The sequence below is a fragment of the Artibeus jamaicensis genome, unplaced genomic scaffold (assembly GCF_021234435.1).
Source record: "Artibeus jamaicensis isolate MK-2021 breed Jamaican fruit bat unplaced genomic scaffold, CSHL_Jam_final scaffold_1964, whole genome shotgun sequence".
Lineage (NCBI taxonomy): Eukaryota > Metazoa > Chordata > Mammalia > Chiroptera > Phyllostomidae > Artibeus > Artibeus jamaicensis.
Window position 1 is genome coordinate 16,214,938 of NW_026522030.1, and position 13,584 is coordinate 16,228,521.

At 42.3% G+C, this 13,584-nt stretch overlaps 1 protein-coding gene and 1 pseudogene across 3 annotated transcripts in view; one reads left to right on the top strand and one right to left on the bottom strand.

Moving 5' to 3' along the window:
- Positions 1–13,584, bottom strand: part of PLPPR1 (phospholipid phosphatase related 1) — a 228,965-nt gene that overhangs the window by 107,815 nt on the left and 107,566 nt on the right. For all 3 annotated transcript variants that reach the window (XM_037140814.2, XM_037140813.2, XM_037140812.2), the window contains exon 2: positions 85–192. In XM_037140814.2, the coding sequence (XP_036996709.1) occupies positions 85–147 (63 nt within the window). In that variant the 5' untranslated portion in view covers positions 148–192. The remainder of the gene's footprint in view (positions 1–84; positions 193–13,584) is intronic.
- LOC128626018 (60S ribosomal protein L23-like) lies at positions 7,936–8,385 on the top strand (annotated as a pseudogene).

The following is a 13,584-nucleotide window of genomic DNA, read 5'->3' on the forward strand; positions in this document are numbered from 1 at the left end:
ATTAAATAATTTTAATCCAAGTTCTCAGCACAAAAATTGCTACTTTATTTCAACTTATCCATAAAGGTAAAAAAATACACATACCTCAACAAATATAAAACACGGGATGATGGAATAACTTCGCTGGGTGTTGCTTCCTACAGCCATTTCTTACACCATGTAGCGAGGCTGCACCATCCGCGACTGTCCAGGCTGAAACAGAAATATGTAGCAGGGTGTAAGACCATATGTTTAGTGGTCCCTTGAGTATTTACATAAGAATATCAGCAACCCTGTAGATAAGGCAAGCTGTATACAAACAATGCAAAATAGTGATCTACAACACAGTTACGTCAAATAATCATTCCAGGGAAAAGAAAATAATATATGCCAGCCATGAACAGCCGTAGAGACCAAATGCCCAGATAGGGAGCCCTGTGCACCTAACTAATCAGCAGAATTCTAGCTGCCTGGTGCTTCACAGTGCCTCAACCCAGCAGACTGCCCTCGTGCCCTGAAACAGTTGCGGCTGCAAAACATTTGGTAGTGTCCCTTCTGCATGGATCACCTCTTTCCATGCCCCATCCTCCTGGTTTGCAACTTTAGGTCTTATTTGTTTCTGTCCTTGCTGACATTTGTACTGAGGCACTAACCTCTGCTGTGACCACTCTTTGCCCTGGTTCCCTTTGCTACATGGCTATTAACTACTTTGGATTAATACATCGCTGATCCCCCCCCTCGCTGATTCCTTCAGTCCCGTGCCTGTGTGTGCACATGTGTGTGCGTGTTCCAAGTACAAAACACTGACAGCATAATACACTCTCTTAACTTACGAGATGGAATATCTGCACAACAGCCGATTGTTTTACAGACTTGTCCTTTTGAACTGAAAACATTCTATTAGGAGTTGACTTGATTTTGGATCCTCTTTAAAAACCAAAACAACACAGTTGAGATTTTAGATTTTTATGAAATTTCCAAGGCCAGATAAAAAAAAATTGTTTACTTCATCTCCGATTCTCTACGCAGAGCAAGACTTCCTTAACATGTGTCTGGCATCATTTGTCTCGTATCCCTGTGCCTTTCCAATGGTTCCTACGGGCTGTGATATAGAGAGTGCCTGAGAATGGCCAACTGTACTTTTCTTAAAGGTCATGAATTCGTGTTAATGTTTTCTAATGTGTTTTTCCCTGAACTAGGTCCTTCCTCGCCTTTTCCAGATTGAAACTAGAAAATACATTTCCTTTTCATTTTGAGAGACTAACTTTGGACACGTTGAGTGAAACTTTCTCTGATCAATTTTAACATTATGTGTGACAGACTCCATACCAATAACAAGGGCTACACTGAACCCTGATGAATGTTTTGTTACAACTACCTATAAGATACCGACAGTAGCAACCCCCTTTGCTCCCAAGTTGTGGCAACTAAAAATGTCCCCAGACACTGCCAAGCTATCTGCTTCAAGGGGGGAGAGCAACAGGGGTGGATATGGCCCCTGGTGGAGAACCACTAATTTAGGACAGAGAGCTGAGCCCCTAGAACATGAGAAACTTTGAGGTGGTGATGAACTTGCTCCACCTGGGATAAAGGTCACAGTTGAGCCAAACAGGACAAACCTCTCTCTAAGAGAGAAAATTACTGAGGCGCCTTACTGACATTTGGGGAAGTGAAGGGCATCTCAAGTTCAGAGGCCATTATTGGGGTCACACCAAAGCTCCTGTAAGTGGTTGTTACTATCACTCCGGACTCCAAAGGAAAGTGGAGATGTTTTATATGTTAGGTACTACATAGGCCCAGTCTCCAGTGCCCGTGAGCTATTTAAGAGCCCATGAAAATAAAGGAAGTGAACAGAAAGGCACCCAAACTATGCAAAACCAAATAACTAAATATGTAAGTATATACCTAAAAATGTCAGATTTTCACAACTCCATTCATTACTAAATTAAGTGTCCATAACAATTTAATTAACTTGAAAGTGACTTGTAGGTAAAATTTTCTTAATTCTAAAAATTTCTTTTCAGGGAAACTAAAATGACTGTAAATTAAATTAGTGACACAGAAAAAAAATAACTTCAGGAAAAAAGTTTTAAATTTTCATTTTGCCACAAAGTAAAAATTTACTATCAGATTACTTTTTTTTTTTAAAGATTTAATTTATTTATCTTTAGAGGGGAAGGGAAGGAGATAGGGAGAGAAATACCGATGTATGGTTGCCTCTCGTGTGTCCCCCTCTGGGAACTGGCCCACAACCCAGGCATGTGCCCTGACTGGGAATTGAATCGCGCGATACTCTGGTTCGCAGGCCCGTGCTCAATCCACTGAGCTACACCAGCCAGGGCCAGATTACTCTTTATGCGTTTATTATCATACAAAACAGAGCCTCAAAAAGCCAGGCAGAAAACAATCTTAAACAACCTTAAAATAGCCCTAGAGGGATTTTGCTTCCAGCCAAGAGGAAATGACTGTGACTGGATTTCACGCCTGACACAACTGAAAAATACAGACAAAATAAATGAGACAATGGTATTCCAGGCATTAAACTTGAGGCAATGAAGAGCAGTGATCCCTAAAGATGGGAACTAAAAGAAGTGAGCCCTGTGAGCGCTCTAGTTGCCTTCCTGGAGAGAGCCTGCAGGCCACACACAGAGAGGGGGAACTCAGAAAGGTGGCTGGCGGAGCTGGGAATGTGGGGAGGCCCAAGCAACTGGCGTTCCCACGGCAGAGCACCAGAGAACCCCGCACAGAGAGCTGGGTGGCTCTGCAGAGGGTCCCCTGAAGCCCACAGCACATGTACTGACAAGCATGGGAAGAAACGACCTAAGGGCCAGAGAGAATAATCATCGGGGCTCACACAGGGCCAAGAATACTTTCTGTTCCTACCCACCAAAATGAAAAGACCCCAGCTCACCAGTCGGAAGGTGGAGGACTTCGGTGTGGGTTAATTATTAACCCCAGCAGGAAAACAGTTCTCAACTGGGACCACCAGAGGTACTGAGCAGTATTCCTTGCAGAATATTCTCCCCACCCCTCCCTGGCCACTGTTTAATTTGTCTGGTACAGAGTACTGACTATTTACTGAGATTCTGGGCCACGGAGCACTGCACTTTCCCCTGGTGTCAGGGGACTCTGGAAGCAAGAATGTGACAACACAATCCATCCCCAGGCCATGTCAAAGATGACTCTGCTGTGAGTTTTACAACATTCAGCATGGTGAAACTTTCTATAAGGCCATTCTTCAGAATTAGGTGATGTAAGATTAAAATGAGATGATGTCTAGAATGGGGGAAAAATGAAGCTTAATTTTTACGTGACCCAAGTCTTATTTGGAGGTAAGGTATACGTGGGGGATTTCAGTAGAAAAGGTAAGAAAATATGAGTTGTGAGAGTTACATTTTATGTAAAATAAAATATATCAAAAATATGTAATGAGTTATCCACAATCCCCATCGTTAGCACAGGTGAACCAGGCAGTCACCTCCTTGGTGACACAGAGCACCCCCGCCTCCCACTGTTCGGGATCATTTCTATTCAGTACATTATCTCCAAGCAGGATCACCATTTGCATTTAATTTCTCTGACACTGGAAATCCTTTTTTTAAAAAAAATTAACAGAGACATTAAGGGACAAATTAAATGGGATTGTAGATGAGTACAAAACAGATTTCATCACGAGATGGCATGGGATTTACGATGGTGCTACTGAGGCTTTCGAGAGAAATACCTGGCATTGTTGAGTTTTAGAGATGCTTTTCAAAGCTTGTAAAGAGTGACAGTGTGAAACCCATGTATGATAGGAGGGTGGCATTGGTACACCCTTTTTTCTCTAACCTGTCCCCTTCCATAGTATCTCATAGCTAAATTCACTGTCCCGTCCTTGAACTAGCCCACATTAAGGCAGAGAGATATAAAGGGCATAAAACCCATAAACCAGGGAAATCCAGCATTGAGTCAAATCTCCACAAAATACACAGGACCCAGGAACCCTGGGAGGATACCTGGGCCTCCACCTTGTTCACAAATGGCTTTTTAGACCCAAATGTCATTGCTGATTCCCTCAGGGCTCCCATCATACACTGGCCTGGTTCTTGTGACCAGTCATTAGCTTTATCCCTACTTTTTTAATCCAATGAATCCCTTTCATAAAACCTCAGTCTCTCTCTGAGCCTGCATTGCTGTCTGGACCCCACTCAGTGACTAGGGTTCAGCTTTCCCATTTACCTCTAGGAGTCCTTCAAGCACAGAACACGCCTGGCTCACACTTCTGCCCCGAACCTGACTGGACAGTCTTTGAGACGGCCGTTTTGCCTCTTGTCACTTGAGTATTACTTGATGTCTGGGTCCCTGCTGCTGGGTCTTTCAGAACTGAGGCAGAACGTCACCTGGCTAATGTCTATGCAACAATAATTTTTGACTCTCTTAAACCTCTCCAGTCCCATTTTATAACAATCACCACCCCCTGCCCACCCCCAACCTTCCTGTACTTCAGCCACTCACTGAATTTGTGCAACATGCCAAGCTCTTCGTCACATCCGGGGCCTCTCACATCCACCCCCTCAAGTACTCCTTCTGCCTTCGTATTTGCCCAGCAAATATCTGCCCCTCCCTCAGGCCTGCAGTTAAACACCATTTTCAGTGGGAAAGTTTCCTTTACTGCCTGACTGGTTCCTATCTCTCTATTATACAACTTCATCCTCCTCCTCCATAATGTTTATTGTATAATTGTTTAGCATCTGTTCCTTTTCTAGAATGGCAGGAAGCTTTGCTCCATGTGGCCAGGGCCACGTTTATCTTGCTCAGCACTGTACCCTTAGCACCTTGCACGGTACCCAGCACATAGTAGGTGACAGATGTTGGCACTAACGGTGAGCTCCATCATTTGATATCACACTTGCCCTGGGTGGGTCAGTCCCTTAGATCCCGGCCCAGTCCTAATGTAGGTCTTGGGTCAGTCCCTTCTGCTTACTCCATCCAGGTCAGATTCACTGCACCTTGGACCCAAACAGCAATGAAAAATAAAGTGTCAGGAAGGCCTGGAAATCAAAATGTAAACCAGAACATATTTCAAAATGTAACGTTGAAAGGCAAAATTATTCCACTAAATTCTATCTCTGGGTCTTTTTGATTGTTAAAAAAAAAGTTTAGATTGCTGCTTTAAAAAATATGTTCCTTAATTAAATATAACAAAAGCTAAAGTGAAGTAGGGGAAAAATATCCACTTCTTAAAAGTAAGCTTTCTCTGTTAGAGGCTAGCCTTTTCAAAGCGACACAGAGCAGAAGGATGCCACTGAACACAAAGAGCAGCAGATGGCCTGATGTTGGGAAGCAAGCCGGGAGCACGCTATTGTCTAAATGGCTGATGGGAAGACCTGCCTGAGATCATCCTATGGGCCACCACCAGGGGAAGTGCTTAACAGGAAAACGTATGCCCAGACTGGCGGAACATTGTCCTAGTTTTTAAATTGTTGATATTGGTTACCCCTAATTTTCCACCAGGAAAAAAAAAGCCACAGCTGGAAGAAGTAGCAAAGCACAAAGAGCTTTTCTTAATTAAAACATAGTTAATGTTTCCTTCAATAAAATCAAAGGCTGGAAAGAAATGAGGTGTTGGCGCTCAGTTAAACTGAAACCTTGATGCCCTGAAGCACGAACAAGAACACCACACAGGACACAGGACACAGGGACACGCATGCAGGCACCCACCCCAGAAGGGCAGACACCAGGTAAGTTCCAGGGAAAGTTGCGCTCAGCTTCAAGCGTGGGAAGAAAATAGGCAGAGAATATGTCTCCATTGCTCTCAACTGAAAAGCAGTGAATATGATTCTTAAACATACTTGAGTATTTGCATTCTCTTTCGTCTGGCTCTGATTATAAAATTTCAAATAGAATTTCCAAAGTGACTGCAGTTAACAACAAACTTTACAACGATGTGGTCACTGTGACCTATGTTGCAGCACTGAGTAGGTTAAAGGTGAAGATTCTCCCCATTTCCTTTGGCTTACAGAATGTCAGACGGATGGTGGTAGGTGATTACTGGAGTTAGGCAGACTTACTGGGGACAGCTATCATCTAGGTAAGAAGAGATTAGACCCATGCATGAGCTGGCTTCAATCCAGTTTTTGTATTTTTGAGACAAGTAGAGAGAAGAGATAGATGAGAGCCCCTAATTAAACCTGGCCCCCTGAAACAGCCTAGAAAGGGAATTTATCTTATTAAGGTCAGATGGGCCAGACTGCCTTTTCAGACTTCCTAGTCACTGGTTCTTCTACATTTCCCTTTGAATCCTCATCTGGTCCTCATCTCCAGGACCATGGTTGTTTCTAATGACCTAAAGATGGAATCACTAATTAAGTGGAAAGGAAACCCTACCCCCCACACAAACAAAAGATCAATCAAGGGTGAGAAATTGCTGGAGAAGAGAGGAAACACATTCATAAAGTAGAATTCCAAATAAAATGTACAGGAGGTCCTTTAGTGGGTGGTGGTTGCAGGATATTAGACAGCCTTTTATGGCCTTGCCTGCAGGGATGTATTTCACGAGCTGTTCCATGCAGTGGGGAGGCTATGATACTGTCATTCTGCCAGGCAAGGCTGCATTTTCCAATTTAAAGCTAAGCTGCCCAAAAGCCAGGTTGTTTGTTTTCGAGAAGAGAAGAGAAGAGAAGAGAAGAGAAGAGAAGAGAAGAGAAGAGAAGAGAAGAGAAGAGAAGAGAAGAGAAGAGAAGAGAAGAGAAGAGAAGAGAAGAGAAGAGAAGAGAAGCCATGAGTTGAGATACCAATCTATCCTCAGGTCAACTCTCTGGAACAGAGTAGGTTTGTTTTTGTCATTAGATCCCAGGTCCTTGGGCACCCTCAGGAATCCCTGCCAGGAAGTTCATGTGCCCTCATGACAGGTTAATGAATTAGCTCTGCTGGGTACTCTTGGGGTTTCACAAGAGACAGGAAAAAGAAGTGAGAGGAACTCCTGTTCTCTATGAGAGGCTTCAGAGAAGGGTTCCGACGACACTTGTGCCAGCCTGGCTTTGCCTGCGTGGCTGTGCAATCATGGGAGGATTGCCTATATTCTGCAATGGAGGCAAACTTAGAATTTCAAGTGAGTATAATAATAATAATAATAATAATAATAATAATAATAATGGCAATACTGCCCACTTGTCTCTTTGATAAACATGTATTGAGGCCTTACTATTTCATGCCAGGCTTTATACAAAATTATAGCTTTAAAGTTACAGTTTTTACATTTAACATAGCACTTCTTGAATTAATTTGCACATGGTGTGGAGATATGCTGACCATTCTCTTTAATATCGCAACTTGCTTCCCTCATCTAGCATTCCTGATCTTACTCTACATCTTTCTATTTTACCTATACCACTAGCGATCCAACATACTTTATAATTCATTATATTTCCTTATCTTTCTCTAGCTGCCAGAATGTAAGTTTCACTAATCCATGACCATTTTGTTCACCAACTGTCCCCCAAGTGTCTCTTGGAAAGATGACATTAGACAAATACTTACAAGTGAGATAAAAACAATGTCTCTCTGAGTCCTGTAATGGGGTTAACTTGTAAACAGTCTAGGGAGCCAGGAGAGTCTCCTGTTAAGAAGTGATCTATGGATGCAAAGGACTTAAGAGGGGAGTAGGAACTGGATCGCTGACCAAGAGGACAGTAGACGGGAAGTACCTGAAATAAGACAAAGCATGGCCACATGGCTAAAACATGAAGAGCATTGGCAATGGGACATGGGATGAGGCTAGAGGGCCACGTAGGCCATGTTAAAAAGTTTGGAATGAGTTCTCTAAGAATACTAGTGAACTATTAAAAGGTTTTAAGAAGAAAACTGCCATGCCCTGATTTGCTTTTATAAAGGATTGTTCAAGATATAGAGAGTGGCTTGGAACAGTGGGACAAGAATAAATATGATCCTTTCAGTTCCTTTCCAGAGTTCAGTATGTCAAAGTGAGGATGTGGTGGGTGCTCGGTGTGAAATTCCAGATTTCCCTGGATCTTCAGATAGGAGCTGTGATCAACTGTGCTGACAACACAGAACCCAAAACTCTGTATATCACCTCTGTGAAGGAGATCAAGGGACAACTGAACAGACTTCCTGCTGCTGGTGTAGGTGACATGGTGATGGACAGCCCAAAAGGCATCCAGAGCTCAGAAAGAAGGTACATCCAGCAGTGGTAATTTCACAGCAAAAGTCATACCAGAGAAAAGATGGCATGTTTCTTTATTTTGAAGATAACGTGGGTGTCATAGTAAACAATAAAGGCGAGATGACAGGTTCTACCATCTCATGACCAGATGCAAAGGAGCATGCAGATTTGTAACCTAGGATGCATCCAATGCTGGCAGTGCTGCACGATTCCTCCAAGAGTTTAATGCACATGTACATTAAAATGTATATCTACCCCCACCCCCCAAAAAAGAGTGAATATGACGATGAGGTGGCCAGTTGAAGGGTTCTGTGATCATCCAGACAAGGGGAGAAGGTGCCTCGGGGTAAGGATAAAGCAACAGAGATAGACAAGTAAGTGAATTCAAGAGATAATTAGAAGAGACCCTGGCCAGGTAGGTCAGTTGGGTAGAACGTTGTCCCAGTATGCCAACATTGTGGGTTTGATCCCAGATCAGGGCACATACAAGAATCAAACAATGAATGCAAAAATAAGTGGAACAACAAACCGATGCTTCTCTCTCTCTCTCTACAAATTAAAAAAAAGATAATTAGAAGAGCAAATAAGATTTAGTAGCTGATTAAAGTGGGAGTGGTGGGAATGTTAAAATGACTTTTCTTATTTGTTTAAATCCCTTAGACTAAAACACATCTTTTTTGTGTTTGTGTGCCATCTCCAGGAGTGATGAGGTGATAAAAGCTTTCTGTTTACTCTGTTAAATCAGTGCAGCCTCCTGTTCAGTCCTTCCTCTTGAATCCCAATTGTGTCCTCTCAGCACCAACTTCCTCTGGCCCAGAATCCAGCACAGCGTGAAACAGACTATTCTTGAAAATCAACTCAAGGTATTATCTTTTCAAATTGTACCATGCTTAAAGAAAAACAAACAAAAACTCAATATACCTTATTGTAAAGGTAGTCCCCTGCTAAACCGAGGTCCCTAAATACATATGAATGCCTTTCCTTATTTCCTTTTTGCCTTTGCTCACCATGTAGCTGACTAGCTGAGCCATTGAGTTGGTGTTTAATCATGGGCAACATGAGGACATCAATGACAGGATGAGGTAAGGCACTCTCCCAGCCTCTTCCCAGTCTCTGGTTTCCCGTTTGTGCTCTCATTTCATCTTTCAGCCAAACCCCATAGTTCTTGGCTAACTTTCCATAGGTATACGTGTTATATTTCCTTCCGGATTGTAGACTGCATGACTGAGTTGACTTGTAAGTCTTTGCACCTCTCACAGCATCCAGCACAGTGCTGAATGGCAACACTGGTGAATATTTACAATCGTTCCAAGGAAAAGTGGAAGAAGTGATTAAAGTCTGTCTTAGCTTCAACACCCTCTCCTTTCTCCTCACCTCTCCAATAATGTCCTTTCTCTCCATACTATGCAAGCTTGTAACCTACAGATTGAAACCTGGCCAAGTTCACCAAAAACCTATGCAGCAGCCTGATGCCATGGAATGCCACCAGAATGGCAGGATTTCCTCCCTGGCTCAACCACAAACCTCATCACAGGAGTAAAGGTCACTGTGCATCTCCATGAAAAAGCCCCAGTTTATGGACTTGAGCACTGATTTTAGAGTCTGACAGGTGTGGATCTGGACCCAGGTGACAACAAGTACATAAATTAGATTAAGTCCCTGTGCCTTGCTGTGTTTCTGTCTATTCCTTTGTTTTATTGTAGTTGTACTGGAGTCAGCATTGTAAGGGGTAAATACAAGATATGTGTAGTGTTCAGCATATTCCAGGAGATCTTTAAACTTTTGTTGAATAAAAGTTGTTTTAAAAAATTACTGATTGATTTTAAAGAGAATGAAGAAGGGTGGGGAGAGAGAGAAAGGCATCAATTTGTTGTTCCACTTATTTATGCATTCCTTGGTTGCTCCCTATATGTGTTCTGACCAGGTATTGAACCCAAAACCTTAGCATTTTGGGAGGACACTCTGACTGACTGAGCTACCCAGCCAGGGCTTGGAAGTTCCTCATGCTCATCACTTGCAGTTCTGTTTCCCACTTTCCCCGTCAAGGTCCAGACACCACCAATTAGGGAAGCACCATTGTACAATTCTGCTTAATAAGAAGGGACTGTTTCTAAAGAACATCAGCAAAACTTATTAAATATCTCCCTATTCACCCAGATAAAAAGATTATTAATTATGGAACATTGCTGATTCCCAGGACACCTAATTTGTTCATGTCAATTTTCAGAAAAGCTTCAGATTTGGATATGAGTTAATTTCACAATTTTTTTTTCTGCTCACAAGAGAAGCCACAAAACAATCAAGCAGGTGCAGCCTACATTTCAGCCAGCAGGGCTTAATAAGGAGGAAATTCATTCTTGAGACTGAAGGAGAAATGTGGATAATAAGATAAGGGGAGCAATGAATGAAACAACAAAAAAATGAATAAAATAAAATGTGGGTTCTGCCTGAACCTCTTAATTGACCACCTTCCCCACAACATAGACTAAACCTATCTGGTTTGCAAAAATAAAAACAGTGTGCTGAGCTCAGTGACAGGTCAATGCCTGCAAAGTGACGGGTCAAGCCCCAAAGAGGTTAGAAGCCCCTCCAAGACAAGAATCAAAAGTAATCGTGAGGTTGCAGCTAGAATGCCCTAAACATAATAATACCTAGGACATCCAATTTTCTTGAGTTTAGCACATCATGCTGACAACTTTGCCACAACAGCTCTAAAAGAGAGAGAGACTGCTGCCGAGATAGATGTACTTGAGTGCTACTGGCACAAAACACACACGTTCATCCCTCGGTAAGTAAAGTCAGTCACAGAATCATTTGCTTTGCTCTTGGGAAGTCAGGTACTTTTGTCACTGATTTGTGGATGAGCCCAGCCTGTCTCTAGCCAAAGCATTTTATTTAAGGCCTTCATAGTAACCCAATCTGAGTGTAATTCAAAATCTTGTGTCAGCTTTGTGTTGAGACCGAGGCGAGGCGGGAGCCATCCCTGCGGTTCGGGGTGAAGATAAAACACTGCGAGGCCATGTTTAATCATGCAGACACACCTGGCGGAAAAGTGGCATCTGCAGCAGCAGAAAGATTGTTTCCTGGAGACCCAGGACCCTGGGGTATAATATGCACCAACTCACTACCTCTTCGTGACAGAAATTCTGGATATTCTTTTATCCTCATTTTATAGTTGTGGATACTGAGGCTCAGGTTAAGTAACTTACCTCAGGTGGTACCAGGCTAAAAGTATTGAAGCTCAAACATGAACTCCTGGGCTCCAAACTCCACTGAGTACCACTCCACCATGCTAGCTCCGCACTCTACATGATGCTGACCCAGGACAGCCAAGTTACTGAAATGTGGGGATAAGAAATAGTAAAATATTTTCCCTAAGTGAATGCTATGAATCAAATATCCACAATGATGGAGTCTCGGGGTAGGAAACTATCCCATGAGTCTAGTCCAAGGCCTCATCCTATAGTTACAATTTCAGAAAAGGACTTATACACAGTTTGAAATAAAGTAATAACTTTCTAGAAACACAAAAGATCTTAGGGTTTGGGGAAATACCATTACAAGGTACTATTTTCTCCTCCATTTAGTAAATAGCATACGTATTTTGAACACCTGCCATGTGCTAGGCAGTGCTAGGTACCCCAGCGGTGCCTTAAGAATCCCCATAATAATCGTGTAAGGCAGGAGCTACTATTTGCACCCCCATGTTACATGAAAGGAAACTGGGATTTAGAATGGATGGTTGCACGGCTTGTCCTAGGCCACAAATAAGGAAGCCTTAGCATAGAGACTGTCTTCAAGGGGTGTGGAGACAGAGCGAAATAGAAAAATAAACCTAATGAGTTCCTGCTATTCTGTGGCTTGATATCAGTAGACAGTTGCACTTATCTGCAAGTTATTGCAGAGAGATATCCAATAATCCAATGCTCTTTTCGGTCTAAGGCATGTCTAACTTCTCCTGGGCTTCCTAGAGACAGGGCGTCTAGGGAAATGGAGGTAACATACTAACTACCAAGTTTTGAACCTGTATCTGAACACATGTCGGGAAGGAAAATACTCTTACAGCTTGTTCCATGTAGGAGCAGGTCTGATGTCCAGGAAATCATACTTGTATTCAGCTGATGATGCAGTTCAGTTAGGAAACTCTCACTTGTATCTCTCGTAGGTCAAAAAATCGTGACATTATCAGAAGCAAAGAGGTTTAATGCTATTCATTGAAACACAAGTGATCTTGAAGGAAATTGAGAGATTCTTTTTCAAGGACAGCTTTAATGGCTGAAGGGGAATAATGTTTTATAGCCAGTCAACCATTCAGCTACAGGCAACTTGTCGCACTAAAGTAGTTAAAATTTTTTTTTAATATTTCAATGACATTTGAATGCACATAAGAAGTTACAGTGAACAAGGAAGCTAAAGACATTTTTTCTTTTAGAAATCACATCTGCATTTAACTTGAAATTCTTTCCAGTCCTATGATTTCTTCCTAAATATTTATGGAATCCTAGTGGCTAATTAGATTATAAGCCTTTTATCCAGGAATTTGTCCAAATTTATGCTCTCCATGAAACTTGAGCTCTTTGCTGATCTTGGTTTAGTTCATATTAAATAAGCATTTGTTTTAACAGCCTTAAAGGCTCCATTTTAAATTCTCACATTTCTTATGCATATTACATCATGAAATTTATAACCCTTACTTTGGGACAAAAGTTTAAAGACTCAAATCCCATGATAATGTGGGTTTATTGTGTGAACACTTTCATTTTGATCAAAGAGTAATAACGTACCAAATACCCCCAAAACAAAGAGAGCGAAAAACACAAATGGTTGCTCCATATCATCAGCCAGGCAGCCTGTTATACAGACGTCTTCAAGTTGGCCCATGACCACCCTTAGCAACCCTATTGAACTGGGAAAGAAACTAAGGAGTAGAAAGGCTGGGGAGCCTGTTCAGTGTCACGCAGCAACTAAGCAAAAGTGCTTCTCAAGCCAGGTCCTCAGATACAACACCACCTCTTTAGTCACAGAGGAAGAGCAGCTCACAAGTACCCAGAGGAGAATAAGCCACTCTTTGTTCTAACCCATTTCTAGAAGCCTGAGGTCTCCCCAGGTTCACCCTTTAGGAACCCGATAGGTACCAGGAGGCCTTTTCATATACACTTAGCAACCTCACTCCAACTTTCCATCTCCAAGGGTAATGCTATCACCACCACAAAATTTTTCTAGGAACAGAAAGACTTGCATTTTGTTCTGGTACCATCCCGTCATAATGAGCAAATTAATTCCTTTGTGGAAAAATCTTCAATTATAGACTTATGTGTCTGGCTCTCAGGGTCTAGATTCCTGGAGAGTGAGGTGCAAAGCTCAATTATTCGCTTAGAACACTACAGCTTTTTGTTGTAACCCACTCAGTCCCCGTCAATGCCTTCTTTCTACCTGCATGT